The following is a 26,311-nucleotide window of genomic DNA, read 5'->3' on the forward strand; positions in this document are numbered from 1 at the left end:
GTTTCCCTCTAAAAAGTTCAATGACTAAATGTGAACAAACTTCCTATTGTATTATGTTTTAGCAAATTTTTTTTTTTAATTGTAGCAACATTTGTTGATGAAGAAATCTATGAAATAAAAAAACAAAATGTAACATCCGGATTTCTAGGTATCATAATTTAAGTATTTTTCTTTTGAGTTAAGAAGAGAGACTCGACTAGTTGACGCCTCAACTCGTCGAGTAAGGTCGCGACTGATGACTCGGATTAATGAATGGACTCGACGAGTCGGTGAGGCGACTCGACGAGTCTGTGCTGTTGGCAGAAACCCTATATAGTTACTTTCATCTTACACATAGATATGAAGTATTTTATATAATTACGTGCTATGTGTGCATATTATTTAAATACTTGTTGTTTATGCTGGATGAACGATTTTATACATGTTTTAAAAGATTTAAACGGTATATTTATTTTATATCTAAAAATATGTTGTAGATGAAACATGGGTAGATGAAATAGTTGGTGTGTGATCAAATAAAATGATGAGAGATAAGTGATGATAGAAATGTGATGATAATTAGGTAAATAGATGATGATGAATATGTGATGTAGGATGAAAGGAGATACCATAACCTTAACCAACAATGTGGCGATGTAGTCATCTACCAGAGTATAGATGGCGACCACGAACTATTCTAGACACCCTAGTGGAAACACCAGTAGGCCCATAACCTGTAGGTGATGAATTACGAGTTCAGGCGATGTTGTAACTACGTATTCATGCGATGATACTCTAACCCCTTACTATGAATTACGAGTTCAGACGATGTTGTAACTACATATTCATGGGATGTCACAAATTTCGCATGTCAAACCAATGGTCATAATTCATATCAGTGAGAATGATTCATTTTTTTATAAAACCAAAATTAGATTGGAAATTTTGATTTTTTATTTTGGAAAATGTCAAACCATTGGTTTTTTATTTCGGTTTTGGTTTTTTGTTTTTTTAAATATATTTTCAGGGTTTTTTTTTTTTTTTTTTTTTTTTTTTTTTTTTTTTTTTTTTTTTAATTTCATAGATTTTTTTCATCAACAAATGTTGCTACAATTTAACAAAAATAAATAATTTGCTAAAACATAATACAAGAGGAAGTTTGTTCACATTTAGTCATTGAACTTTTTAGAGGGAAACGAACTTTCGATTTTGTTCATATTTAGTCACTAAACTTTTTTTCGTTATCTATTTGTCATTGAACTATTGAAACTGTTCACATTTTACCCTTATTACCGGCAACAGCCGGTCATAAGGGTAAAATGTGAACAATTTCAATAGTTCAATGGCAAATAGATAACGAAAAAAAGTTTAGTGACTAAATGTGACAAAAGCCGAAAGTTCGTTACCCTTTCAAGTCATTATCCCTTTTATAAATAAAGATTAAGGACCTCTTGATTCTTGTTTGTACGAGTGAAAATGTTACTTTTATTAATACTTTTACAAACAATCATGATAATTGTGTTTTCGATTTTTGAATGACTAATCAACATTATAAAATTTCTTGATTTTGCTGTGAATAATCAAGATTTTCATATTTCTTGATCTTTATTTCTTAGGATTAGCAATAAATACCAACATACTTTTATTGAATTGTTTGTTATAGTATATTTACTTCCATTTCCTCATGTATCGTCATTGTAATTTGATAAATACGAAAGTATAATGCTATAATTAAGTGTATTTTTCAAAGTATAAGGACTTAATATAAAAATAAAAATAAAAATAAAAGTGCAATGTTGTAAAAATAAATGTACAATGCAAAATATTGAACATATTCAAGCAACATTTGTTTTACATAAACTTCTAGATTTTTAAATTTTAGGACCTATTTTTTTATTAAATTTCACAGGCCTACGAAAAAAATTTAATAAATATAAATAGAAAGATGATGTATAAAATTAATAAGTCTGTATACGGTTAACATTGGTTTTTTAGTTGTTTGTACTTTTGTAGTATCTTTGCTTCCGTTTCTTGGTTGTTGTCGTTGGCGTTTAGGAGTTGTATCCAGTGTGAAAATAAATTTGAAAAAAATATTGACAGCTGTGGGATTTGAACCCACGCCCTTTCGGACCAGAGCCTAAATCTGGCGCCTTAGACCACTCGGCCAAACTGTCTTATATACAAAACAGTAGTAAGTCTAAGTATTATTCTTTTATCCATTATTTATCAAGTGGTTTTTAATTTACCATCAAGTTATTCATTTTATGATTGAATAATTCAAAGGTTTGAAAACTATGATAGGTTTCGGCACATAGCATATACAAATTATGATAATAATTAACAATTAACTCCTATTTGCCTCATGAGAATTTGTTTGGTACAATGTAACAAGTTAAGCATATCATTCAGTATTCTCCATTATATCCACAACTGAATTCGTCTTTACACAACCCACAAGATCATCCTTAGTAGTATTTCACAAACAGCATTAAAAATCTATTGTAATTTATCTCCCTAATAAGAGATGATAAATGGTTACTAGTAAGGTAAACTTTTATTTGAAGATTATATGATGTTTTCTGTCAAAGAGAGGGCATGGTTACTATAACACATTAACACTTGAAAAAACATAAATGGAGTAAATATTAAAATGTACATATTTGTTGGGGTTAAGTTATAAAAAGAGAAAAGAAAAATTAAGGAACAAAATAAAGGTTGTTAAACAAACCGAAAGGAAATTTAAAGCACTATGAATTATGAAACTAGAAGTAAGCCTAAGAGAGAGAAAGGGAAGGGCAAAAAATCCGTCAAGCGATACATACATAAAATAGAACTCGCTTGTTGGCCATATTCTAATATTCAAATATAGTTTTACTCAAAATAAAAAAGAAAATGTAATTTTGATATACATTTTGATTCCTCAAAAGCATATGTTGGGTTTTTCAAGGTAGGATACAAATATGTTATTCGAATTCTACAAAACTTATTTATATTTTCTTTTAATTTTAAACTACAAGAATTTATGCACTTTGCATGCAATTTCACAATATAATTAAAATACTGAAAATAATAGTATATAACCCAAGCAATAATTCCATGATGGAAAAACATAAGAAATCGCTCCGAAAAATCAATATTATAAAACGAAAAACAGAAAATCAAAATGAACACGTAGCTGTGCCTCCGTCTATTTTGTCACTTCACGTCAGAATCGGTGCCGTGAGAAATTTGAAAATCCTCTACCACACCGGCGACTATGAAGGCTGTAGTGATCACAACTCCGGGAGGTCCAGAAGTTCTGAAGCTGCAAGAAGTAGAAGACCCAAAACTCAAAGACGATGAAGTATTGATCAAAGTGGAAGCCACAGCTCTTAACAGAGCTGATACGCTTCAACGCCAAGGAAAGTACCCTCCGCCAAAAGGGGACAGTGAGTATCCAGGTCTAGAATGTTCCGGAACCATCGAAGCCGTCGGCAAAAACGTATCCCGTTGGAAAGTTGGAGACCAGGTGAGTTAGGGCTCAATCAGTTCTATTCAATCAAGTACAAATTTCGTTATTAGGGTTTACATTTTGAAGTTAGTGTATATCATATCTGATAATAGGGGAATCTTGAAAGTGTAGGTATGTGCACTGATAAGTGGTGGAGGATATGCCGAAAAAGTAGCTGTACCTTCGGGTCAAGTTCTTCCGATCCCTTCCGGTGTTTCTTTGAAAGATGCTGCTAGCTTCCCGGAGGTGGCATGCACTGTTTGGTCGACGGTCTTCATGACAAGCAAGCTATCTTCAGGAGAAACATTTCTGGTAAACTCAAATGTTATTTCTTTATGCTTCTAAGATGTCCTTGTTTGTAATTTAACCACAATTTTTTTTGTGCATCTAACCCTAGAATCGGCATTGAAAAAAAGAAAAAAAAAACTGTTTTTCTGAGATATTATAAGGTTTTCAGATACATGGTGGTTCAAGTGGCATTGGTACATTTGCTATTCAAATGGCTAAATACCTGGGCATCAAAGTTTTTGTTACTGCAGGTAAACTAAAATCAATCCTCTTTTTCTATAAATGTTGATTCAGTTCCATGATTATCTGCAAGCAAAACATACAATAATGTTACTTTTTCATTTAGGGAGTGAGGAAAAATTGAAGGCATGTAAGGAGCTTGGAGCCGATGTTTGCATAAACTACAAGACGGAAGATTTTGTTGCAAGGGTAAAGGAGGAAACAGGGGGAAAAGGTGATATACCTTTAAATTTTCAATGCTATTGTGACTTGTGATTTTTCTATTGGGCTAAATGCATAAATAGCAAATGTATTTACATTTACTTGTTTATCATAGCATTCTTATTTCGTTTCTTCTTATTACAGCATTGTACTTTGAAGTTTTTTACCCAATTATAGCAATGTCATCCATAAACACTTGGGGAGATTTTTCAGTAGACAATGTTAAATAAGAAAAAAAAAGTGCAATGCTCTAATAAGAACAAATTAATTTGAAAGTACAATAAAAGTAGGACGCAATAATAAAAGATAAATGGAAGTATGATGTTGATTCCTTTCGTTTAGCCCTTTTCTTTTTTTTTTAAACCATCATACTTGTAGTGTTATTCTGCGAAAATGGGATCCTTTTTTGCAAGAATAATGGGATTTTACATTGTCCAAAATCTTATATTTTTTGCAACAAGTAAAATCAATCTTCCGATTTTGGTATTCAAGTGTAACTAACAATAGAAGAGTGGAACAATAGGTGTGGATGTTATACTGGATAATATTGGTGGAGCCTACTTCCAGAAAAACCTAGAAAGCTTAGGTATGGATGGTAGGCTTTTCATCATTGGTTTCATGGGTGGAGTCAAAGCAGAAGCAAATATATCATTCATTCTTGCAAAACGGCTCACTGTACAAGGTAATACATGCATTTATTTTTGTCATATTGACATCAATTTGAGTCCCAATCCAGTACAAACATAAGCATAATTTCTTTGATGTAGGTGCTGGTTTGCGCACAAGAAGCTTGGAAAAGAAGGGTGAAATAGTGAGTGAAGTGGAGAAGAATGTTTGGCCAGCGATTGCACAAGGGAAGGTGAAGCCGGTTGTGTATAAGTACTTTCCTTTATCAGAAGCTGGAGAGGCTCATAAGCTTATGGAAACAAGTACACATATTGGCAAGATATTACTACTTGCATGAGGGGGTTTGACTTGTATGTTTGATGTATTGTACTCTAATAAGAGCATGTGTTTCAAGTGCAATAAATGGCTGCTTATGTTTTTACCAATAGTATCAAAATCTGTAAAACATATAACACCATACTGGCAAGTTACTTACATTAGACCATCTTCAACGCTTAACAGGTTTTTTTACATCAAATCCATAAAAATTGTATAAAAGACAAGTGTAAACACTTGGTCGTCTCCAACCCACTACACTATAAATGAAAATGCTTTTGTAGGATAATGAACTTTTACTTTTGTACATATTTATCTATAAGTTTATTTGATCTACATGTTCAAGAACATCATTAAACTCACATTTTTGTACAAAATTTACCATTAACCTAACTATTGTACAGATTTATTCATTTTTTACTTTTCCTGGCCATCATAAATTTTCTGGTTAATTCCAAAAAAGAATGATAACACCATCTAAAATATCCATTTCTAAAAATACTCTCATCTTTCTCCAATGAAAACGGCTTCACACCGTCCCTTTACTACTGCCAATATTCTTATTTTGCGAAAACCACCCTAACCCCAAATTCTTCTTTTGCCATTTCTTCTTGAATTGCACATCACCAGTAACCACCTCCGTTCAAGGAGTTTAGATTAGTTTCGTTGTTGTGGTGGTAAATGGTGGAGATGGGTGGTTGTGGTGATAGATTATAGAAGGCGATGTTAATTGTTGGTAGGAGTGGATGGTGTTGGCCAGAGAGGATGACTGGGACATAGTTTAATGGTAATCATGTACAAAAAGAAGTTAATGATGAATCGTGTAAAAGAAAAACATTAACTTGCAATCCCCGGTGAGAATGGTAGTTGTTGAACAGTCTGGCATTTTTTTACCAATGCTACTTTTAAACGATTAGTTCTCCTATAAACTGTCTTGGTTTTATGGGTTTTGAGGTATATATATGCGAAATAATGATGGTGAAAAATAAGTTGTACGTTCTTAACTTCCAAGACATGTTTATCATTTAACCATGCCATTTGTTACAACATCAGAAAACCAAAAATGCAAGCTATAAAAGCGTGTTGATTCAAGCAGTGCACAAAGCTTCAATTGCAAAGGTTTTCGCCACCTCAGGACATGGGTTCACAAGTTTAGCTGTTGAAACAGGAATCCAACATTTTTCCTTCCCGATGCAAACCTGCATTGATCATCAACATAAGCTTAATGAAATATTAAAGTGAAACAAGAGAAAAGAAAAATCACACAGTTTGTATGTTCCAAATTCAAATTTGAGAAAAATGTTAGGATTGTGGTACCTGTTCAACAATTGATATGACGTCTACATGACAACTGCCCTGAGTAAATCCAGCACTACAATCCCCTTTGGGATTCCCAAAGCTAGCAAAACCAACAGACGAAATTTTCCAGCCTTGATCACATGTCAAACGGAGTTGAGGGCTTTGAGAACTGGAATCGGAATTGGGTTTCCAGAGTTCAACCGGAATCGGATCGTCCTCCGAGACATGGCCACACACTTTCTGCCCGGTTCGTGTGAGCACAGAAATTTTGGAAGGGTCGCCACCAAGCTCTTCATGAACAACAACCAGGTTCTCACCAGGATGCACCCATGTCCGTGGTACATGATATCTACACATATATTATATTATTTTAGAATATATTACAAACAAAATGACAATCACCTGTGTATATTTATAAATTACTTACAAAATTTGGGCTGGTTGACCACATTTCTTCTGGCATTTTTGTGCATTATAAGTTCCTCTATAGTCACAATTATCTGTGCAACCTGTTGATGGTGAAAGGTAAGCTGACCAATATCGTCCTATGCTCTGCCCATTCACCCAAGCTTCACCCTTCCCCATGCTCGCAAGGTTAAGTGACAGAGGACCTTTTCCTTCAGGGGCAATGAATGTGGACTGAAAAAATATTAATATTTAAAAAAAGTAAAACAATTAGAGTCTTGGAAGGAGTGGTGTCTTATTATTATTATTATTATTATTATTATTACTGATTCAAGGGTTACATACCTTATACCAAATGAGACTCTGATTAGTAGGCAATTCAGTGCCATGGGTCCATAAGGAACTATTAGCAGCATCTGTTTTATCAAGTCCTAGGCTCTCCCCTTCAGTTCCAACCTGAATGCAATCAAAAGTAGTAAATGAAGTATGATTGAGATGATAAAAGCTCAAAACTATGTATGAAAGAAACCCTGAAACTCAAAGTTAACAACAAACCTGGTAGGTCCACTCATTAGATGAAATGTCCTGTTTAGCATTCTTGAGATCAGCAAGGGTGACTGAATATAGGCCTGCCCCCATGATATCAAACCATGGACCATAGTTCTGGACAACAAAATATACAAGAATAAGAAAAAATAATGATAAGGTGATTTAAAAAACTATAATTTTGGCCACATCTATGATCCTAATTGACTTGTGTATTGCTTATATTGATTATATAAATATGAATAGTATTTTAAGTGCACATTCAATAAGATATGGTGTCACCTGTAGACCAATCATCATACTAATAATATCCAATGTGTTGTTTCCTTGTTCAAGACTAATCTTTATGCTTATATTGAAGCTTGCGTCATCATGATAACCATACCCAAATGCTACATAAGATTTATAAAACAAATAGTGGTCACAAATAAGATAAATTCCAGTTGGTAGTGAACGTCTTTGAATTGTTTTAAATTATTAACGATGTCATAACCCTAATCATGTCTATTTCATGTTACCTAAAGCTTTCTTGTTCAGAAAAACCAGAGCAGCATGTCCCAAACTCTGAATGACCAAAAGTGCATCTTTCTTTTCATTTGCTTCTATCCTGCAAATAGGTTACAGAAATTCATCATATTCTTTTGAAAACCTGAAAGAGAAGCATTTTATTTTGAAAAGAATTATTACCTTGTAGTGTACCATAGAAAATCACTTGTGTCTTTTGTTGTATTAATCTGCTCTACCAAACTGGTTTCTGTAAATGATTCATTGCTCCAAACACCCACTTTTTCTACATACCAACTCCAGCTTGAATCTGACAGTGAAAATTCAGTCTCAACAAATGTAGTAGCATCACCAACACTTTTCTGAGCCACAACCTTTTATCCATATTCAACATAACCCAACACATATAAATTACATCTTTTATACAACTAAGTAAACAAAAAAACATGGATATAAGGTTACCTTTGCTGTGTTGAAAATAACATTCTTACAATCTGGAAGAATGCTCACAGACCATGCAGGGAGAAAATATGATTTTCCATTAAATGTCACATTTGCATCCAAAGCACTTCCATAATTTGAAAGAAAAGCTGCACAGTCATCGGGTGTTTTATAGTATACATCTGCCTGGAGAACAAATAGATTGTGTGAAACAGATTTACACTACTTATTCACTATTATGCATATTGATATGTTTATAAAATACCTCTAAGTTTATACCAAGGGATTGATGAGTGGGATCTGCGTTTACCAAATATTCTTCACATTGCTTTATTGCCATATGTAGGTCCCGCAAGTGACCCCATTTTGGTTGCCTTATGAATCCTGCATAACTTATATCCATATATCACACTTACTCCATACAACACTCAGTGGATAAAATTTCAGAATATTACCATACTCATCTATTGGGGCATCATAATCATAGCTTGTAGCAACCAGAGGGCCTCCAGCTGTTCGTCCAAAATTTGTTCCACCAAAATACTGCAAGATACAATACCTTAATGTTTTTTATTTACAAATCTATTTTAACAAAATAAATTCAACAAGAAACAAAAAGATTGCTAAAATTACCATATAATAGTTTTGAAAAGTGCCTCCTTTTTCAAAAAACCGTGCAACAGCAAAAGCCAGGTCTTCAACAGGTCGATAAGGAACAGGATACCCAAATGCAAGAAACCTGTAGTAAAATTAAAGAGAAAGACATACATACATACCCTTTTGTATAATCATATATAAAATTGAAAATGCTTTTTTGTAGTAAAAGGTTAGATATACCATCCAGGGTAGTTCTCTGTCCACATCTTTGGCTTTGAAGGAGAATTTGGGGTGAATTCATCACAATAGAATCCATTACACGTGTTTATCTACAATTTGGTGTGCCATTTAGTTAGAATTGACATAGATAAAGACTCTTATATGATATTATAAGCTGTGAGATAATTTAACTTACAATTGGATCAGGTGCGTCATCCTGTGCACACATCACCCAGGGAACAGTTGTATTAAAACTCAGAGCAGTTTCTGCTGCCCATTTTACATATAGCTCTCCACCAACTCCATAAGCCCACTCAACATTTCCATATTCGTTTTCAACCTGTTAGATATATACCCAATAAGGACTTCATCAATCATCATAAACATATCTCTCATCTAGATTCTATGAGCACAATGTAATGAGAATCACCTGAGCAAGAATAATTGGTCCTCCTTGTGATGCAAAAAGATTTTCTTCTTTCATTAAGTTGACAATTTTAGCAAGAAAAAGTTCCATTTCTGCCTATGCCACAGTTTCACATTCAAATTTTCACATTATGCAAGTGGGATGAAGATTCAGAACATGTTCAAACAAAAGTTAGCATTGTGTGTCATAATAGAGTACCTGGTAAGGGCCATTTGTGGTCCGGAATTGAATATCAGGAATGAAATGTAACCAAAGAGGGAATCCTCTGCTCAGAAATTTATAGAAATGAACCTTTAAGATTTAGCACAAACATATGGACAGAAGTGTAACTTAAACCAGAGGATCTAATTAAGAAAAAGAAAAAAACAGACCCATAATTCCATTCAGCACAGGCATATGGACCAATACGAAGATGAACAAACAGGCCAGCTTCATGCACTGTCTTCACAAACTTAACTAAGTCGAATCTCCCTTCAAAGTAGTACTATCACATAAACAAAGAAACGAAGCAAAAACAACATTTATACAAGAAATACTTCTCATCATCATCATCATCATCATCATAAATTTACAAATGTAAGTTTAATATATTGTACCTGTCCCTTTACAGGCTCATGGTAGTTCCAGAAAACATATGTTTCAATTACATCCAGTCCTCCTTCTTTTGCCTTCCCAATGATATCTGGCCACATCTGCAATTCAACACATAAACACAATCGCCATTCTTACATGATGCACTTAATGAAATCACCAAGAACTTGAGAAAAAACAGAAGCAAAATTGACTCACTTCTGGAGTTGCTCGAGGATAATGAATGGATCCAGACTGCAAAATCCGCTTTCTCCCATCTATAATCAAAGCTTTATTGTCATAAGTTACGGTCACAGAAAACCCTAGTTCACAAAACCAAGCTCCGTACAGTACAATAATGAACAAAATCAACCCCAAACCCCCATTTTTCCCCATGAATTCAGTAGAAAATTGCAGATAGCTAACATAGAGAAAGAATCTATTCCATCTAGTATATAAAGAAGAAACAAGTAAACGATTGTTTCCATGTGGTTGGTTTGTAACATTTGTTAATATCGAATTGGAGAATACTAGTCTAAAAAAAGGAATTTGTATTATACCTGTTGAAATTACCTGAAACGATGCTCACTTGGGTCGATTCGGATCGATAAAGATTGTAAAAGTAGCATTGAATAAGGTTCAAGGACAGGACAGTTGTGTGTATGTGTGTGTGTTTATGTTGCTTTCCCGCCATTCTTAACCGTGGTGATTGCAATTGGGCTGTGAATAAACGGTCGGATCAAAAATTAAATTTGAATTTTGCCAAACCATTTTCTTTCTCTTTTTTGTTTTATCGAAAAACTTTTTCTATACATTCACACACAATATGACATATATTCGCATATTTATGGACATTAATGGACAAAACATATAACAAATTAACAAGGCATCAAGGTTTGGTATTATCTCCATGTTGGTGTTATTTCTCCTTCTTTATCTTCCATCTTGGTGTTATTTCTCCTTCTTTATCTTAGGCCTTATGGTATACTCATAACGAGCATGTTCGTGATCTATGTGGCCATGGACAAAAAATGTGAACACCATCCTATACTCTTAGTGATGGAAAAATTCTTGGTCAAATGTGGTGGAGAGAAAGGACAACAACATCCAATCAATTTTTTTCTCTCTCCATGTCTTTCTATCTCTCTCTACATTTTAATTAATTAATATATATATTTTTTAATTTAAAAATAAAAAAATAAGAAGCATATAGTGGTGGGTATCCCATAAGTTTAATGGTTGAATATGGTGATGAGGTGACACTCACCATTATAGTGGTTAGTGGTGGGTATAACGAATGACCTTATGCGGAATCATTTCAATGTGAACATGCTTTCGTAAATTTTATTTTATATATTTTTATGTATTTGTATTATTTTCTATTTTTCTTTTTTTGGTGGAGTTCTTCTGATATAACTGTCTTCTTACCGTATATTTTTACATGTTGAGGTTGATGTATCTTTTTATATAATGTATGCGTTTTGTGTTGATGCCTCCTATGAGATAAGACAATTATTTTATATTGGCATTAAGTTATTATCTATGTGAAGATCGATTGGAATATCGAACTTTCAACCTAGTTTATTTAACCTTTGTTTGTTGTTGAAAATTATAATTTACAATTTGAAGTGTATTGGTATTTTTTTGTTTCCATTTATTGATTTCAACAAGCCGTATTAGAGTTTATGTGGGTTTGATCTGTAGACATCTCATAGTAGGGTTTACATCAATATGAAATATGGAAAACTATGAGATACGTCATACATTTGCTAGATAAAGAAAATACAAAAGTGGTTATATATGGTGGAAAGGAAATCCTTGTACAGAGATGATAAAATACATGAACATTTTTAAAATTTAAAGTTTAAGATGGTAAATCATGCACACTAGTCAAATACTCTTAAGTCATAATAAGTAAATGAAATCTCAAAGATAAAGAACCAATCTTTAGATGAAGAGTTAATATGAGTATTTATGTTTGAATTTTTGTTAGTAAGGTGAGAGATTTCGAAAATTATGTAAGTATGTGAAATGAAAAAGAATGTATGTTGTCTTATTTTTTGTCCATCTTATACTTTTAATTTCGGGCAACTAGAATATCATAAGATAAGATCCATATTAACTTTACTGAAAAGTACAAAATTTGTAGTTTTGTACCGTTGCAGTTTAGACTGTCAAAATAAAACTTACGGACTTTTATAGTTGATCTAGTCCCTTCATATATTAAATGCACTCCTTTCATATATCAAATGCACAATCAACTTGTTAACTCTCAACAAATGTGATTTCATATTAGCACTTACGTTTTTCTCAATGATATGAATATCTAATAACAATTTGTGTTTGAAGCATAATAAATTGTCTTGTAGCAATACTACTTACATGTTTACCAATAACATCAACATATAAAGCGACAAAGCATAATATTAGAGTATTCACAACTCCTAAGATCATCTACAACCTTTTTACACCAAATTCTAAAAAACAATATGTAAATATCATGTAAAATTGTAAATAATAAATTATGTTTAACCCATTACACTATATTAACACCAAATAGAATACTTTGTGTATATATTTTTTTTTATTTAACTTCTAAGTTTTTCAAAAACAACCTTTACATTTATTAACTTTTTACAAACTTGACTCATCATTTTTATTACAATTACTTTATAAATTTTATTATTAAAAATTTATAACCAAAATAAATTATTCATGTATAATTAGTTACCGTATATTGAAACAACAATTAAATAACAACACATGTGACAATATTAAGTATAAACTAGACAAAATTACAAAAATGTCCCTGTGGTATCCAAAATTTTGGGGTTTTAGTCCAAACCACGAGTTTTTTGGATCCATGGTCCTTTTGAAGTGGTTTGAATATGGTTTTGGTCCTCGGACTTAACTCCCGTTAAGTAGGATCTGTTAAGCCCTCTCATGTGCCTCGCACTCGCACGTGAGGGTAAATTCGTCATTTCATATGCAAGGGACCATTTTTGCATAAACTGTTTTTTTGGCTTAATTGACATTTACCCCTCATGTGCCTCACACGTACGGATTCCAATCCATTCTTGAAATTGTTGGTTGATTTCAAAAGATCGTTGAGGGAAAGATCTGTGTTGTTTTCGTTTGATTTCTGGAAAAGAACTACTAGTTTTGATTCATGTTCTTCTTTGTTGCTATCGGTTTCATCATCTTTTTCTGGATCGACTTCTTGTCCGGTTGGTGCGCGAAAGACGATCAAGAACATGAGTAGAAGAATGAATAATGTCCCGATTCTGATTCCGATTGCCATACCTGCAATTGCGCCTTTGCTTTTCAAGTTCCCAAATTCCGGCCAGATGGAGCCGATGAAGTGGTTGTTACTGAGATCAAGAAGAGGCGGGAAGCTCATAATCTGATTATACTGCAACACGACTGCTCTGTTACTGATGTTGGGTCGCCGGAAAAACGGGAAATCCGGTGAACCCTCTTCCAGTGATATTTCCTGGAAACTGAGGCAAGGTAAGTGCGTGAGGTTCTTTGGTATCACTCCCGACAACGAGTTGTTGGATGGATCCAAGTAAAAAGGAGAATCGAAATCACCTAAATAAGATGGAATCGAACCTACCAAATTATTCCACGACAAATCTTATAACTGAAATTATGTTGAATCTTTTAGCCACGTGGGTATGCTGCTGGAAAGTCCACAGTTTGCAATTACGAGAGCTTTGAATGCTCTGAAACTTAATTTATCATCATCGGACGACAACTGTTCACCACGAAAGTTCATGGTTAGAACCAAAACGGTTAAGTTTGGACAGTGTTGAAGGATTTTCAGAGTGTTTGAGAGGTTACTGAAACTGCAATTCGAAAGGGAAAGGTAAGAAAGTGATCGGAAATTCTTGAAAGTTTCAGGGATTTCACCATGGAATCTGTTTCTGGCGAGATTCATAGCTCTTAAATTCTGGCAAGAAGAAAGGTCGTCAGGAATGGAACCGGAAAAGTTATTCGTGCCAAGATCAAGTGAGGTGAGGTTCGTCATCATGGAACAGTCAAATTCAATCGGACCATTGAATGAATTGTTTCTTAAATTAAGAAAAGAGATAACCGGTGAATTTGAGAGTGACGAAGGTATGCCACCAGAGAAACGATTCGATTGAGCTGAGAAATGAGTCAAGTTTGGAAAATTATGGAAGAAGTCCGGTAGATTCCCGGAAAGCTGGTTTGATGAAACATCCATTTAACGAATTCACAGCTAATTTAAGCACACGAAGTCCAGTGGAATCAACAAATATACCAGCGGGAATAGAACCATGAAAGCCATTACCAGAGAAGTCTAGTTCTTGAAGTGCAGGCAGGTTAATGCTATCAGGGAAAGCTCCATTAAAATCATTACTGCTCAAATCAAGAACTTCCAGAGAGGCTAAATGAAAGAGGAAAATTGGAAGAGGACCGATGATGATGAATTCGTAGGCCACCATCCATCGATGGCCGATTCCAATCCATTCATGAAACCCTATAAAGCTTTTAAATCCATTAATCCAAAAAAACAATTTATGCAAAAATGGTCCTTTATATATGAAATGATGAATTTACCCTCACGTGTGAGGCACATGAGGGGGCTTAACAGATCCTACTTAACGGGAGTTAAGTCCAGGGACCAAAATCTCATACAAACCACTCCAAAAGGACCATGGATCCAAAAAACTCATGGTTTGGACTAAAACCCCAAATTTTTGCATACCACAGGGACCATTTTCGCAATTTTGTTTATAAACTATTATAATACAAACAATAAAATAAAAGCATATAAGTTTAAAGTTGAAGGACCAACTTATATTAGTCTAATTTTAATATTGTATTTGGTGTTAATAAATAGTATAACAATATATATTTTGTTATACTATTCACAACACCAAGTTTGGTGTAATATATATAGTGTTGGTTTGGAGCAACTTAACACTATAATTGGTGTAATATATAGGTGTTAGTGTTGGTTTGGAGATGCCCTTATCCATCATAGCAGTGTGCTTACAACTCCTTATCCATAATAGCAAAATATAACAGGAAACTTGTATGCGTTTTACAAGTTTTGGGTTATATATAACATATCGCTATAATACATAAAGTAATGTTAGTAGTTTCTATTATGAGAAAAAAATATATAACGGGTAAAAAGTAAAGTGCATTACATATATTGGCTGCAGGAGTAGAGTATGATGTTATTTCCCTGAATCGCTCATAGTTCTAATTTTTAACAGCCCGACTATTACATGTCTTGGTTTTATGGGTTTTGATGTATATATATGTGAAACAATGATGGTGAAAAATAAGTTGTACATACTTAACTTCCAAGACATGTTTATCATTTAACACATACCATTTGTTACAACATCACAAACCATCAAATGCAGCTATGCATATACAAAGGTGTTGATTCAAGCAGTGCATGAAGCTTCAATTGCCAAGCTTTTTGCCACCAAAGGACACGGGTCCCCAAAACTAGCTGTTGAAACAGGAACCCAACATTTTTGCTTCCCGATACAAACCTGCATTTAGTTTATGAACAATTGTTACAATCATATAGACTAATTTCTCAAGAGTTTGTAACATGAGTTTCTACAAATAAGACCGAAGCAAGTTTCTCCTAGAACGTCCAAACAATCATAAATAATATAATCACACGATATGTAAATAAAGATACAAAGATATACAAATAATGAGAATTGTGGTACCTGTTCAACGATCGATAAAACGTCTATATGACAACCGCCTTGAGTAAATCCAGCACCACAATCCCCTTTGGGATTCCCAAAGCTAGCGAAACCAACCGATGAAATTTTCCAGCCTTGATCACATGTCAATCGGAGTTGAGGGCTTTGAGAAGCGGAATCAGAATTGGGTTTCCAGAGTTCAACCGGAATCGGATCGTCCTCCGAGACATGGCCACACACTTCCTGCCCGGTGCGTGTGAGCACAGAAATTTTGGAAGGGTCACCACCAAGCTCTTCATGAAGGACAACCAAGTTCTCACCAGGATGCACCCATGTCCGTGGTATATGATATCTACACACATATTATATTATTTTAAAAAAATATTACAAACAAAAAAGACAGTCTAGTATGTATATATATAAATTACTTACAGTATTTGGGCTGGTTGACCACATTTCTTCTGACATTTTTGTGCATTATAAGTTCCTCTGTAGTCACAATTATCTGTACAACCGGTTGATGGTGAAAGGTAAGCAGACCAATATCGTCCTATGCTCTGCCCGTTGATCCAAGCTTGACCCTTCCCCATGCTAGAAAGGTTCAGTGATAGAGGACCTTTTCCTTCAGGGGCAATGAATGTGGACTGTGAATATATATAATGAAAGAAAAAAAATTAGAGTCTTGGAAGTAGATAACAGTTAACAATCAGTCCCATATGGTGTCTTTGTAATGACTGAAATTTACATACCTTATACCAAATGAGACTCTGATTAGTGGGTATTTCTTTGCCATGGGTCCATATGGAACTATTAGCAACATCTGTTTTATCAAGTCCAAGACTTTCCCCTTCAGTTCCCACCTAAATGCAATCAAAAGTATGCAACACCTCAAAACCATGTGTCAAATGTGAAAGAAACCCTAAAACTCAAAGTTAACAACAAACCTGATACGTCCACTCGTTTGATGAAATGTCCTGTTTAGCATTTTTTAGATCAAGCAGGGTGACGGAATACAAGCCTGCTCCCCAGGTATCAAACCATGGACCATAGTTCTGGAGAGCAAACATATAAATGAGAAGAAAGATATTCATTGGTCCTAATAAGGAGACTCAACAAATTATAATGTCGGTCACATCAATATTCATTAGTCCTAATTGACTCATTTATTGTGTTCTTTGAGGTCTAAAGCCTGTGTAGATAATGGAAAATAAGTTGTAGAGAAGAAAGATATGGTGTCACCTGTAGACCAATCATCATACTGATGATATCCAATGTGTTGCTTCCTTGTTCAAGACTAATCTTTTCAGTTATGCTGAAGATTGCATCGTCATGATAGCCATAACCAAATGCTACATCAGATATTTTTTAAAAATTTAAAACAAATAGCGGTTGTCAATAAGTAGTATCTTTTGAGCAAACACAGCCAGAAGTTACCTACAACTTTTTTGTTCACAAAAACCAGAGCAGCATGTCCCAAACTCTGAATGACCAAAAACGCATCTTTCTTTTCATCTGCTTCTATCCTGCAAAAAGGTAACAGAAATTCATCATATTCTTTTGAAAACCTGAAAGAGAAGCATGTTATTTTGAAATGAATTATTACCTTGTAGTGTACCATAGAAAATCACTTGTGTCTTTTGTTGTATTAATCTGCTCCACCAAACTGGTTTCTGTAAATGATTCATTGCTCCAAACACCCACTTTTTCTACATACCAACTCCAGCTTGAATCTGACAGTGAAAATTCAGTCTCAACAAATGTAGCAGCATCACCAACACTTTTCTGAGCCACAACCTTTTATCCATATTCAACATAACCAACACATATAAATTACATCATGTTTCATCACCTGTGAAGTTATATACACAAGAAAACATAGATATAATGTTACCTTTGCTGTGTTGAAAATAACATTCTTACAATCTGGAAGAATGCTCACAGACCATGCAGGGAGAAAATATGATTTCCCATTGAATGTCACATTTGCATCTAAAGTGCTTCCATAATTTGCAAGAAAAGCTGCACAGTCATCGGGTGTTCTATAGTATACATCTGCCTGTTGAACAAATGGATTGAGTCGGGATGAATCATAGCTCATGAGAATTATGCATGTTTATAAAATACCTCTAAGTTTGTACCAAGAGATTGATGAGTTGGATCTGCATTGACCAAATATTCTTCACATTGCTTTATTGCCATATGTAGGTCCCGCAAGTGACCCCACTTTGGTTGTCTTATGAATCCTGCATAACTTATATCAATGTATCACACTTACTCCATGCAGACATCGTTTATCCATACAACAAACACTCAACGGATAAAAATTTCAGAATATTACCATACTCATCTATTGGGGCATCATAATCATAGCTTGTAGCAATCATAGGGCCTCCAGCTGTTCGTCCAAAATTTGTTCCACCAAAATACTACAAGATATTTTTATATATATATACATCTACGTTAAAAAATAAACTCAACAATAAACAAAAAGATTGCTAAAATTACCATATAATAGTTTTGAAAAGTGCCTCCTTTTTCAAAAAACCTTGCAACAGCAAAAGCCAGGTCTTCAACAGGTCGATAAGGAACAGGATATCCAAATGCAAGAAACCTGTAAAATTAAAGAGAAAGACATACATACCCTTTAGTATGATCATATATAAAATTGAAAATGCTTTTATATAGTAAAAGGTTAGATATACCATCCAGGGTAGTTCTCTGTCCACATCTTTGGCTTTGAAGGAGAATTTGGGATGAATTCATCACAATAAAACCCATTACATGTGTTTATCTGCAATTTCGTGTGCCATTATGTTAGAAACCAATTAACAAACTGCATTCCAGGATACATAACAAATTGAAGAAGAAATAGTGAAACTAATAAAAGAATTAACACACAGATGGTGATTTTAATCGACTATCCAGCAGGCATAAGGTTGGTCTACTGTAGAGCTTTCAATTTAGCAGTTTGTATGTGTTCACTATTGACATAGATACAGACTCCTGATTATAAGTTGTGGTAATTTTACTTAACTTACAATTGGATTAGGTGCATCACTTTGTTTACACATCACCCAAGGAACACTTGTATTAAAACTTAGAGCAGTTTCTGCTGCCCATTTTACATATAGCTCTCCACCAATTCCATAGGCCCACTCAACGTCTCCATATTCATTCTCAACCTGTTATATATGACAACAAATTGAGATATAGACACGAAAGGAGTTAATCATAAGCATATCTTTTGTATTTCGGAGATAGAAGTTAAGAAGTGATCATCTATTCATCTAGGTCTGTTAAGTCCTAAGTAGTAGATACTTGTATATATCTGATTGAGGACATTTACCTACTAAAAGATGCTTAAAATGTATAGGATTAAAAACTGTCGTAAGGGATGCAACCATATCCTATGAGCACAATGTAATATGAATCACCTGAGCCAGAATAATTGGTCCTCCTTGAGATGCAAAAAGATTCTCCTCTTTCATTAAGTTGACAATTTTAGCAAGAAAACGTTTCATTTCTGCCTGAGCCACAATTTCATATTAAAATTTTGCACATTTATGCAAGATTTAAAACATGATGAAACAGAAATTAGCATTGTTTGTGGTAATGGAGTACCTGGTAAGGGCCATTTGTGGTCCGGAATTGGATTCCAGGAATGAAGTGTAACCAAAGAGGGAATCCTCTGCTCAGAAATTTATAGAAATGAACCTCTGAGATTTAGCACAAACATATAGTGTAACTTAAACCAGAGGATCTAATTAAGAAAAGAAAAAGCAGACCCATAATTCCATTCAGCACAGGCATATGGACCAATACGAAGATGAACAAACAGGCCAGCTTCATGCACTGTCTTCACAAACTTAACTAAGTCGAATCTCCCTTCAAAGTAGTACTATCACATAAACAAACAAGTGAGGCAAAAACAACATTTATACAAGAAATACTTCTCATCATCATCATCATCATCATCATCATAAATTTAGAAATGTAAGTTTAATATATTGTACCTGTCCCTTCACAGGCTCATGGTAGTTCCAGAAAACATATGTTTCAATTACATCCAGTCCTCCTTCTTTTGCCTTCCCAATGATATCTGGCCACATCTGCAATTTAACCCGCAATCGTCAACCACGTTCACACATTATGCACAGAACACAAAATTGAACTCACTTCGGGAGTGGCTCTAGGATAATGAATGGATCCAGACTGCAAAATCCGCTTTCTCCCATCTATAATCAAAGCTTTGCTGTCATAAGTTACAGTCACGGAAAACCCTAATTCAAAAAACCAAGCTCCGTGAAGTATAATAATGAATAAAATTAACCCCAAACTCCGAACTTTCCCCATTAATTCAATTAAAATTGCAGAAAGATAACATGAAGAAGAATCTACTCCGTCTAGTGTAATGCGTACGTAGTATAGGTATATAGAGAAGAAATAAGTAGACGACTGTTTCCAAGTGATTGGTTTGTAGCATTTGTTGATATCGAATTGGAGAATAACAATGCGAAAAGGATTTTGTATTATACCTGTTGAAATTACAAAGAACGATGATCACTAAGGTCGATTTGGATAGATAAAGATTGTAAGATTACTATTTGGTAAGTTTCAAGGAAACGACAGTTTGTATGTGTGTGAGCGCAATCACAAACAACTGTGCATTTCCGTTGCTTTCCCGCCATTTTTAAGCGTGCTGATTCGGATTCGGTCATATGGATCGACGGATAATTTGAATCTTGTCAAAGCATTTTCATTTTCCTTTTTGGTTTTATACCCTGGAAAACTTTTTGCTATATACGCAAACACGTGTTAAATAACAGTGTGTAATCATGTATTTGTTAAGGAAAATAAATAAAGAAGCAATCAACAAATATAAATACAAACTTACTAATACGAAATTTGCAGATTATGATTTATGACAGATAGAGACTTGCAAACACAATATCCTAAGGGGGTGTTTGGCTTAGCTTTTGTGGGACAAAAGTCCTTTTTGTAAAACAACTTTTTATAAAAGTTATTTTTTAAAATGTGTTTGGATTGGCTTTTGAACGGAAAAAGTCAAAAATTAAAGTGTTTGGTTTAACTTTTACATGTAAAATGACAAAAAAGAACATGTTTAGGGTAGATGAGGGGTATATTGGTAATTTAATATTTTTAGCTGGTGAAAAGTTGGGAAAAGTCAGGTAATCCTGACTTTTAAAAAAGACTCAAATTACTCTATGGGAAAAGTCATTTACAAAAGTCATTTTCCCTTTGCCAAACATCTTTTGAGACTTTTTCTAAAAGATAAAGTCAAAATCATTTAAAAAGCTAAGCCAAACATCCTCTAAGTCCTCCCTATTCGTGCAATAGTTTCTGGACTTCTAAATTAATGATACAACTATCTTGCACGAGAACTTAATTTCTAACGAATCTACGGTATGCATTCGTGAAATTTGAGAGTATGTGTGGTTATTGTTCATCTAGAAGATATCAAAAATCAGACTCCTATTGTATAAATAGGATTGGTATGAAACTATCAAATTACGATAATTACTTAAACCAATCTTATCACTAAAACCAAAAGGAAAAATTGATTTTCGCATAATATGTTGCTAAATCACTAGTAGTCCACCAGTGATTCAAGCACATAATCAAACAATTAGCCCAATGGTTATTTCGGTGTGAGTCTCAATTCCGTTTTATCTCTTTATATATATTTTTTTCATTGGGTATTGGTGTTTCCATATTAGTATCAGATCATTAATCATTTTGATAATTAATTGGTTGTGTTCTTTTGGTTCTCATTTATTGATTTCTTAAGTGGTGACCAAATTTGATCTGATAAATATCTTATATCGGAGTTTTTGTAATTAGATATTAGCATTCCTTGCAACAAAAAAAAATGTTGCAATAACGAATAAAACGCTAGAAGGAGGGCTTGAACCTCCGACCTTGTGGTTAACAGCCACACGCTCTAACCAACTGAGCTATTCCAGCTTTTTATTCCTCGTAATTTATAAGATTTAATTAAAAAACCATAACTGTTTTAAGCCTTCTTTGTTCTACACAAATGAGATACGCTCATTTTATTGTCATATTTCTATATTTCCAATAAATATGCATACCAAATACATGTAAAAAAAAAAAAAAAAACATATCAACTATAAAATGTATCTGGAAGTTTATCCTATGATACATCCATCATTAACTTCTATTAAGAATATTGCATTAACCAAAATAGAAATAGCCTTTGGATACAAACTTCATAACACGAATCTATACTATAAATATTGTACACAACTATGCCGTTTGATAAAACTGGACCATCTACTGCTGAATGATTCAGTCTCTTAATGGTTCAGAGAAAGCAGGGTTTCAGATGCCTTGAATTCTGAACTAATCTTTTTGCACTTTGGAGCCTTCATAAGAAAAGATACGCACTGCGTTTCTATAGCTCACATCTGCAAGCTCTTCTTTAGACATATCAAGCAAACGCGCCACATAAGCAAGCACAAACTGGATATTAGCTGGATGATTAAGCATCTCTTTCAGCTCTTCATCATTTCCCTCTTCTTCTTCAACCAAGAAAACAGACTCTGAATCATTCAATATCTTTGGTAATGCATCAGGTGCATCAGTCTCCAGTAAAATCCTATCAAAAGGCACTGCTTTCACCATTTTCTTAGCTTTATTTTCTTTCATGGCCATAAGAAACCCCGAAAAGGAAAAATAAGCCCCGAGTTTTGCAAACTCAGGAACCATTTCAGCCGAACCTAAGTAAGAATGCAAGATCACACCTTCAGGAAAAGGTCCAATAGCTTTCATTACATCAAGAAGATCACCAAAAGCACGCACACAGTGTACAGAAGCTGGCCTTTTAAGCTCTTTAGCAAGTTCAAGTTGCAGGCTGAAAGTTTCAACTTGATTTGTGAAATCAATAGTCTTTCCACGTGACCCTTTGTCTAAACCAATCTCTCCTATTGCAGCACAAGGTGTATCATCCATGAATTCTCTTAAGAGTTTCAACCAGTTGGAGGTTTTGTCCATTATAAACCATGGATGGATTCCAAATGAAGGGATTATAGAAGGGTAGCTGTTGCTCATCTCCTTTACCAAATGCCAGTCTTTCTCAGAGACACCATTCACTGCAAAATGGAGTATGCCGTTCTCTAGGGCTGTTTTGATAACACTTGGGGCCTTGTTGATGATTCTGGGGTCTTGTAGGTGACAATGAGCATCAAACAGTTTTATCATGGCTTCAAATCTATTTGACTATTACTAGTAGCTGCAGTTTCTTGTTAGATCAACGATTTTTCCCTGTGTCATATGATAAATTAGTGCTAGAGGTGTCAGGTGTGAATTCATAATTGAATACATCAACTTGGGAGAAAGTTGAACTGTAGGAGAAAAGCTTAACATAATCGAAGAACAGACAAAGTTATGATCATATTTCTCCCTTTCTCGATTCCAAAAACTCTATATACCATTAGTTTCTCCCCGAATTGACAAAAAAAAAAACTGATGTATTAGGGTTGCGAATTGAAATCGAAGCAAGTTTTTTCCTGAAGGAAAACCGCCATTAATCGACTTCTAGCATTATCAATCAAACTTCAGATTTTGAACAAAACGAAGCTATATGGTATTTGACGACAGTGTTTTTTTTTCAGTTTAGGCAACTATGAAATTCGCAAAAGAAGATAGAAACAAGGACAATCAAAGAAACTATACGAGAATATATACAAATTCACAGAGAAACACAAGTGTATGCATATGTGTACCTGTATGCATCGATGTATTCACTGGTTCTAACAAAGCGGACGAACTGATTACGCCTTACAACCACCATGGAAAAAAAAAAAAAAAAAAAAAGTAAATGACAAGCACAATCTCAGTAGCAAAAAAATGTATAGATTTTGACGCATAACGTACAAGTGATACTTGAATTAAATCAAGAAGAGCCCGAATCCTTAATTTACACTGTAAAATGCCCAGCCCAAATACGAAGCCCAATCAAACTAGTTAATTATTTTTCCATCCGATTATTTATCGGAAAGTATATCAAAATTACTGCATTTCTGTACGTTTAAATTGTATTTGAATAAAAAAAATGTGTTTGTATTCATATATTTGAATGAATTTTTTGTGCGTCATTAGTTAGGCTATGATGCTGAAATGACCACCATAATGGGTCTATATCGTTGCAGTGGATTGCAGTGAACATCGTTTTTTTAGGGAAAATGACTTAAAAAGGTAACAAAATTCCAAAAATGTTCTAAAAATACCATTATTCTTTTTTTAGTGTAAAAAATACCATTAAATTGAAAATTTTGTACAAAAAACACCAACGAAGTACTATGGTAACCTGAGGTAATCGGTTACCACAGGTACTTGGGTTATTTAATTGACATTTAAACCTTCAACTACCAAATTAGGTGTCGCTCCATGAGAAACCATCTCCACAACGAAGAAGACGATGACAGTCGTTGCCCTTCTCCGAGAAGGGCGATCTCCTTCTTCTCCGGCTCAACGATCTCCTTCTCCGACTAGATTTCTAACAAACCACCACCGCAAGTGGGTTCTGGAAACCTTCACAGTGGCGGCGACATTTCACCATCGCAGTTTAGGGTTTTTCCACACCACCATCTTCTCTTTTCCCTTTTCTGCATTTTTTGCTAGGATGTACGCCGAATTAGTGTCTTCGATCCTTTTTATACACCAGGTACGACTGTTGTATTCCTGATTGGGTTCAATATGGGAGACAAAAGGGCATTAACGGATGAGTTGGTAATGCCTAATAGAATTGGGTTTTGGGCAGTCAAGATAGATCCTTTGAAGGGCTTCAACCTGCTCAGGTATGTAGAAAACATACTTCCCATTTGGGGCTAACTGAGCACATAATGGTTGTCAAGAAGAAAACAGATTACTAGGGTATTGTTTGGGTCTAAATTCTCTGTTTTTCTTGATCTCAAAAATGGTGTATGTGTGATTATGGTGAGGGTGGGGACTTTCAGAAGCAAGGATGGGTGATCTCATAAACTCGACACAAACAGGAGAGACCATGAATAGTTGTGTGATGGCCAGTGATCAAGTTTAACCGGGAAACCTACAATATCCGGTAAAATGGTAATTTTTACACTAAAAAAAGAATAATGGTATTTTTATATATTTTTGAAACTTTATTACCTTTTTAAATCATTTTCCCTTTTTTTTTACTGTAGTGAACACAATCTCTTTTTACTTCTTAATTGCACTTTTGAAGGTCTTACGATGATCAATGGGTTTCCACTGCACCTAACCATCTTCTCCGTCCCTTTGCTCTTCTCATTTATTTTTTACAAGTGTCAATATCATATTTAATAGGTAACGATGAGAGATAATAATTTTCTAAGGTGATGTTTGTTTTTTCTGAGTCAAAATGTTTGTAGTCTGTAGACCACAGCTGTAGACCTCTGCAGTAGAAGAGGTAGACCAAACGTCTACAGTATGAAAGAAGAAGCATGTTTGTTTTTTTACGTCTGCAGACTGCTTAAATAAACTAAGATCTAAATAAACTAATTTCTTTTAAACTTAAAAGAGTTTTTCAATATCTTTATGGCTTTATTATAGATAATTAACAAATTTGGACCAAATTATATGTATTATTGTAAAAAAATTGAAAATAAAATAGTACGACCTAACGTGTATATTTGATAAAAAAAATCAACAAGCTTTAGACGCAAAGTTATACATAAATATTGTAATTAACGATCAAAGAATTTAACACATAAAATTGATGAAAATAAACTTCGATTTTAAAATGAAAATTTTCGAAATTTTTATTTTACTTTTTCAATTATATCAATTAAAAACAAACCATAAATATATTTTCCAAAAATGGATGATACTGTATCAAATAGTATTTTATAAAATTTGACATAAAAAATACAAGATAAGATTAAGATTGTAACACTCTAAAAAATTCAAACAATTTAAACTTTTCAAAAACAACTCGGTTTCATAAAGTTATTACAAAAAGGTTTTCAATACAATTATTATCAGAGTCTTCCCAGAACCACATCATAAAACATAATCATGAGGAGCGGTACGATCACGCCTTTTGCCTTGTCACGGTCTCCTAAAGAACCTGAAAAACATTAAACCACAACTGTAAGCCCGAAAGCTTAGTGAGATACCCCCAAAATACCAACCACATATACCATACACGCATAACATGCCATAACATAACAGAACACAGAACAACCATGCACTTCGGGTCTACTGTGTGACTGGTCCGCCGTATCGGGCCTTCAGTCCACCTGGTCCACCCTCCGAGTCTAGCTATATACATTGAGTCTACAGTGTGATTGGTCCGCCCGCACTGGGCCTTCAATCCACCTGGTCTACTCTCTGAGTCTACAATATAACTGGTCCGCCCGCACTGGGCCTTCAGTCGGCCTGGTCCACTCTCCGAGCCTCGGCACGTCTGGTCCGCCC

General features: G+C 34.3%; 4 protein-coding genes and 2 non-coding genes across 6 annotated transcripts; 1 reads left to right on the forward strand and 5 right to left on the reverse strand.

Moving 5' to 3' along the window:
* Positions 1–2,073: 2,073 nt before the first annotated feature.
* On the reverse strand, positions 2,074–2,153 carry TRNAL-UAG (transfer RNA leucine (anticodon UAG)). Its single transcript has one exon. It is a non-coding gene; the product is annotated as a tRNA-Leu (tRNA).
* Positions 2,154–3,112: 959 nt separating this feature from the next.
* Positions 3,113–5,246, forward strand: LOC145102091 (oxidoreductase, zinc-binding dehydrogenase family protein). The gene is made up of 6 exons (XM_079039442.1): positions 3,113–3,487; positions 3,602–3,781; positions 3,927–4,008; positions 4,104–4,211; positions 4,722–4,880; positions 4,966–5,246. The coding sequence occupies exons 1-6, from the start codon at positions 3,236–3,238 to the stop codon at positions 5,160–5,162; spliced, it is 978 nt and encodes a 325-aa protein (XP_078895568.1). The 5' UTR covers positions 3,113–3,235; the 3' UTR covers positions 5,163–5,246.
* An 870-nt stretch (positions 5,247–6,116) lies between these two features.
* On the reverse strand, positions 6,117–10,557 carry LOC145102092 (beta-galactosidase 8-like). The gene is made up of 19 exons (XM_079039443.1): positions 10,368–10,557; positions 10,175–10,270; positions 9,950–10,062; positions 9,777–9,843; positions 9,582–9,674; positions 9,348–9,491; positions 9,173–9,261; positions 8,969–9,074; positions 8,791–8,878; positions 8,601–8,719; positions 8,357–8,521; positions 8,078–8,268; positions 7,909–7,997; positions 7,673–7,782; positions 7,400–7,507; positions 7,190–7,300; positions 6,867–7,078; positions 6,458–6,788; positions 6,117–6,339 (listed from the first exon to the last, which is right to left on the reverse strand). The coding sequence occupies exons 1-19, from the start codon at positions 10,542–10,544 to the stop codon at positions 6,229–6,231; spliced, it is 2,520 nt and encodes an 839-aa protein (XP_078895569.1). The 5' UTR covers positions 10,545–10,557; the 3' UTR covers positions 6,117–6,228.
* Positions 10,558–15,314: 4,757 nt separating this feature from the next.
* Positions 15,315–20,212, reverse strand: LOC145102093 (beta-galactosidase 8-like). The gene is made up of 19 exons (XM_079039445.1): positions 20,027–20,212; positions 19,864–19,959; positions 19,636–19,748; positions 19,472–19,538; positions 19,285–19,377; positions 18,889–19,032; positions 18,553–18,641; positions 18,356–18,461; positions 18,189–18,276; positions 17,975–18,093; positions 17,742–17,906; positions 17,454–17,644; positions 17,285–17,373; positions 17,090–17,199; positions 16,795–16,902; positions 16,600–16,710; positions 16,283–16,494; positions 15,872–16,202; positions 15,315–15,685 (listed from the first exon to the last, which is right to left on the reverse strand). The coding sequence occupies exons 1-19, from the start codon at positions 20,201–20,203 to the stop codon at positions 15,575–15,577; spliced, it is 2,520 nt and encodes an 839-aa protein (XP_078895571.1). The 5' UTR covers positions 20,204–20,212; the 3' UTR covers positions 15,315–15,574.
* Positions 20,213–21,761: 1,549 nt separating this feature from the next.
* On the reverse strand, positions 21,762–21,835 carry TRNAN-GUU (transfer RNA asparagine (anticodon GUU)). Its single transcript has one exon. It is a non-coding gene; the product is annotated as a tRNA-Asn (tRNA).
* A 165-nt stretch (positions 21,836–22,000) lies between these two features.
* Positions 22,001–23,713, reverse strand: LOC145102094 (TatD related DNase). Its single transcript, XM_079039446.1, has 2 exons — positions 23,617–23,713; positions 22,001–23,155 (listed from the first exon to the last, which is right to left on the reverse strand). Exon 2 carries the CDS (start codon positions 23,090–23,092, stop codon positions 22,235–22,237), a length of 858 nt encoding a protein of 285 aa, XP_078895572.1. The 5' UTR covers positions 23,093–23,155; positions 23,617–23,713; the 3' UTR covers positions 22,001–22,234.
* Positions 23,714–26,311: the final 2,598 nt, after the last annotated feature.

The sequence above is a fragment of the Lactuca serriola genome, chromosome 4 (genome assembly GCF_051521515.1).
Source record: "Lactuca serriola cultivar US96UC23 chromosome 4, Lser_US96UC23_V15, whole genome shotgun sequence".
Lineage (NCBI taxonomy): Eukaryota > Viridiplantae > Streptophyta > Magnoliopsida > Asterales > Asteraceae > Lactuca > Lactuca serriola.

Coding starts and splice junctions, on each gene's coding strand:
- LOC145102091 (XM_079039442.1), top strand. CDS start 3,236: ATGAAGGCTGTAGTGATCACAACTCCGGGAGGTCCAGAAGTTCTGAAG. Junction 4,009..4,103: donor CAAAGTTTTTGTTACTGCAG/GTAAACTAAAAT, acceptor TTTTTCATTTAG/GGAGTGAGGAAAAATTGAAG. Junction 4,212..4,721: donor GGAGGAAACAGGGGGAAAAG/GTGATATACCTT, acceptor GTGGAACAATAG/GTGTGGATGTTATACTGGAT.
- LOC145102092 (XM_079039443.1), bottom strand. CDS start 10,544: ATGGGGAAAAATGGGGGTTTGGGGTTGATTTTGTTCATTATTGTACTG. Junction 9,262..9,347: donor ATGACGCACCTGATCCAATT/GTAAGTTAAATT, acceptor ACCAAATTGTAG/ATAAACACGTGTAATGGATT. Junction 7,783..7,908: donor TCTGAACAAGAAAGCTTTAG/GTAACATGAAAT, acceptor AATCTTATGTAG/CATTTGGGTATGGTTATCAT.
- LOC145102093 (XM_079039445.1), bottom strand. CDS start 20,203: ATGGGGAAAGTTCGGAGTTTGGGGTTAATTTTATTCATTATTATACTT. Junction 18,642..18,888: donor GTGATGCACCTAATCCAATT/GTAAGTTAAGTA, acceptor ACGAAATTGCAG/ATAAACACATGTAATGGGTT. Junction 16,495..16,599: donor AGAGTCTCATTTGGTATAAG/GTATGTAAATTT, acceptor ATATATTCACAG/TCCACATTCATTGCCCCTGA.
- LOC145102094 (XM_079039446.1), bottom strand. CDS start 23,092: ATGATAAAACTGTTTGATGCTCATTGTCACCTACAAGACCCCAGAATC.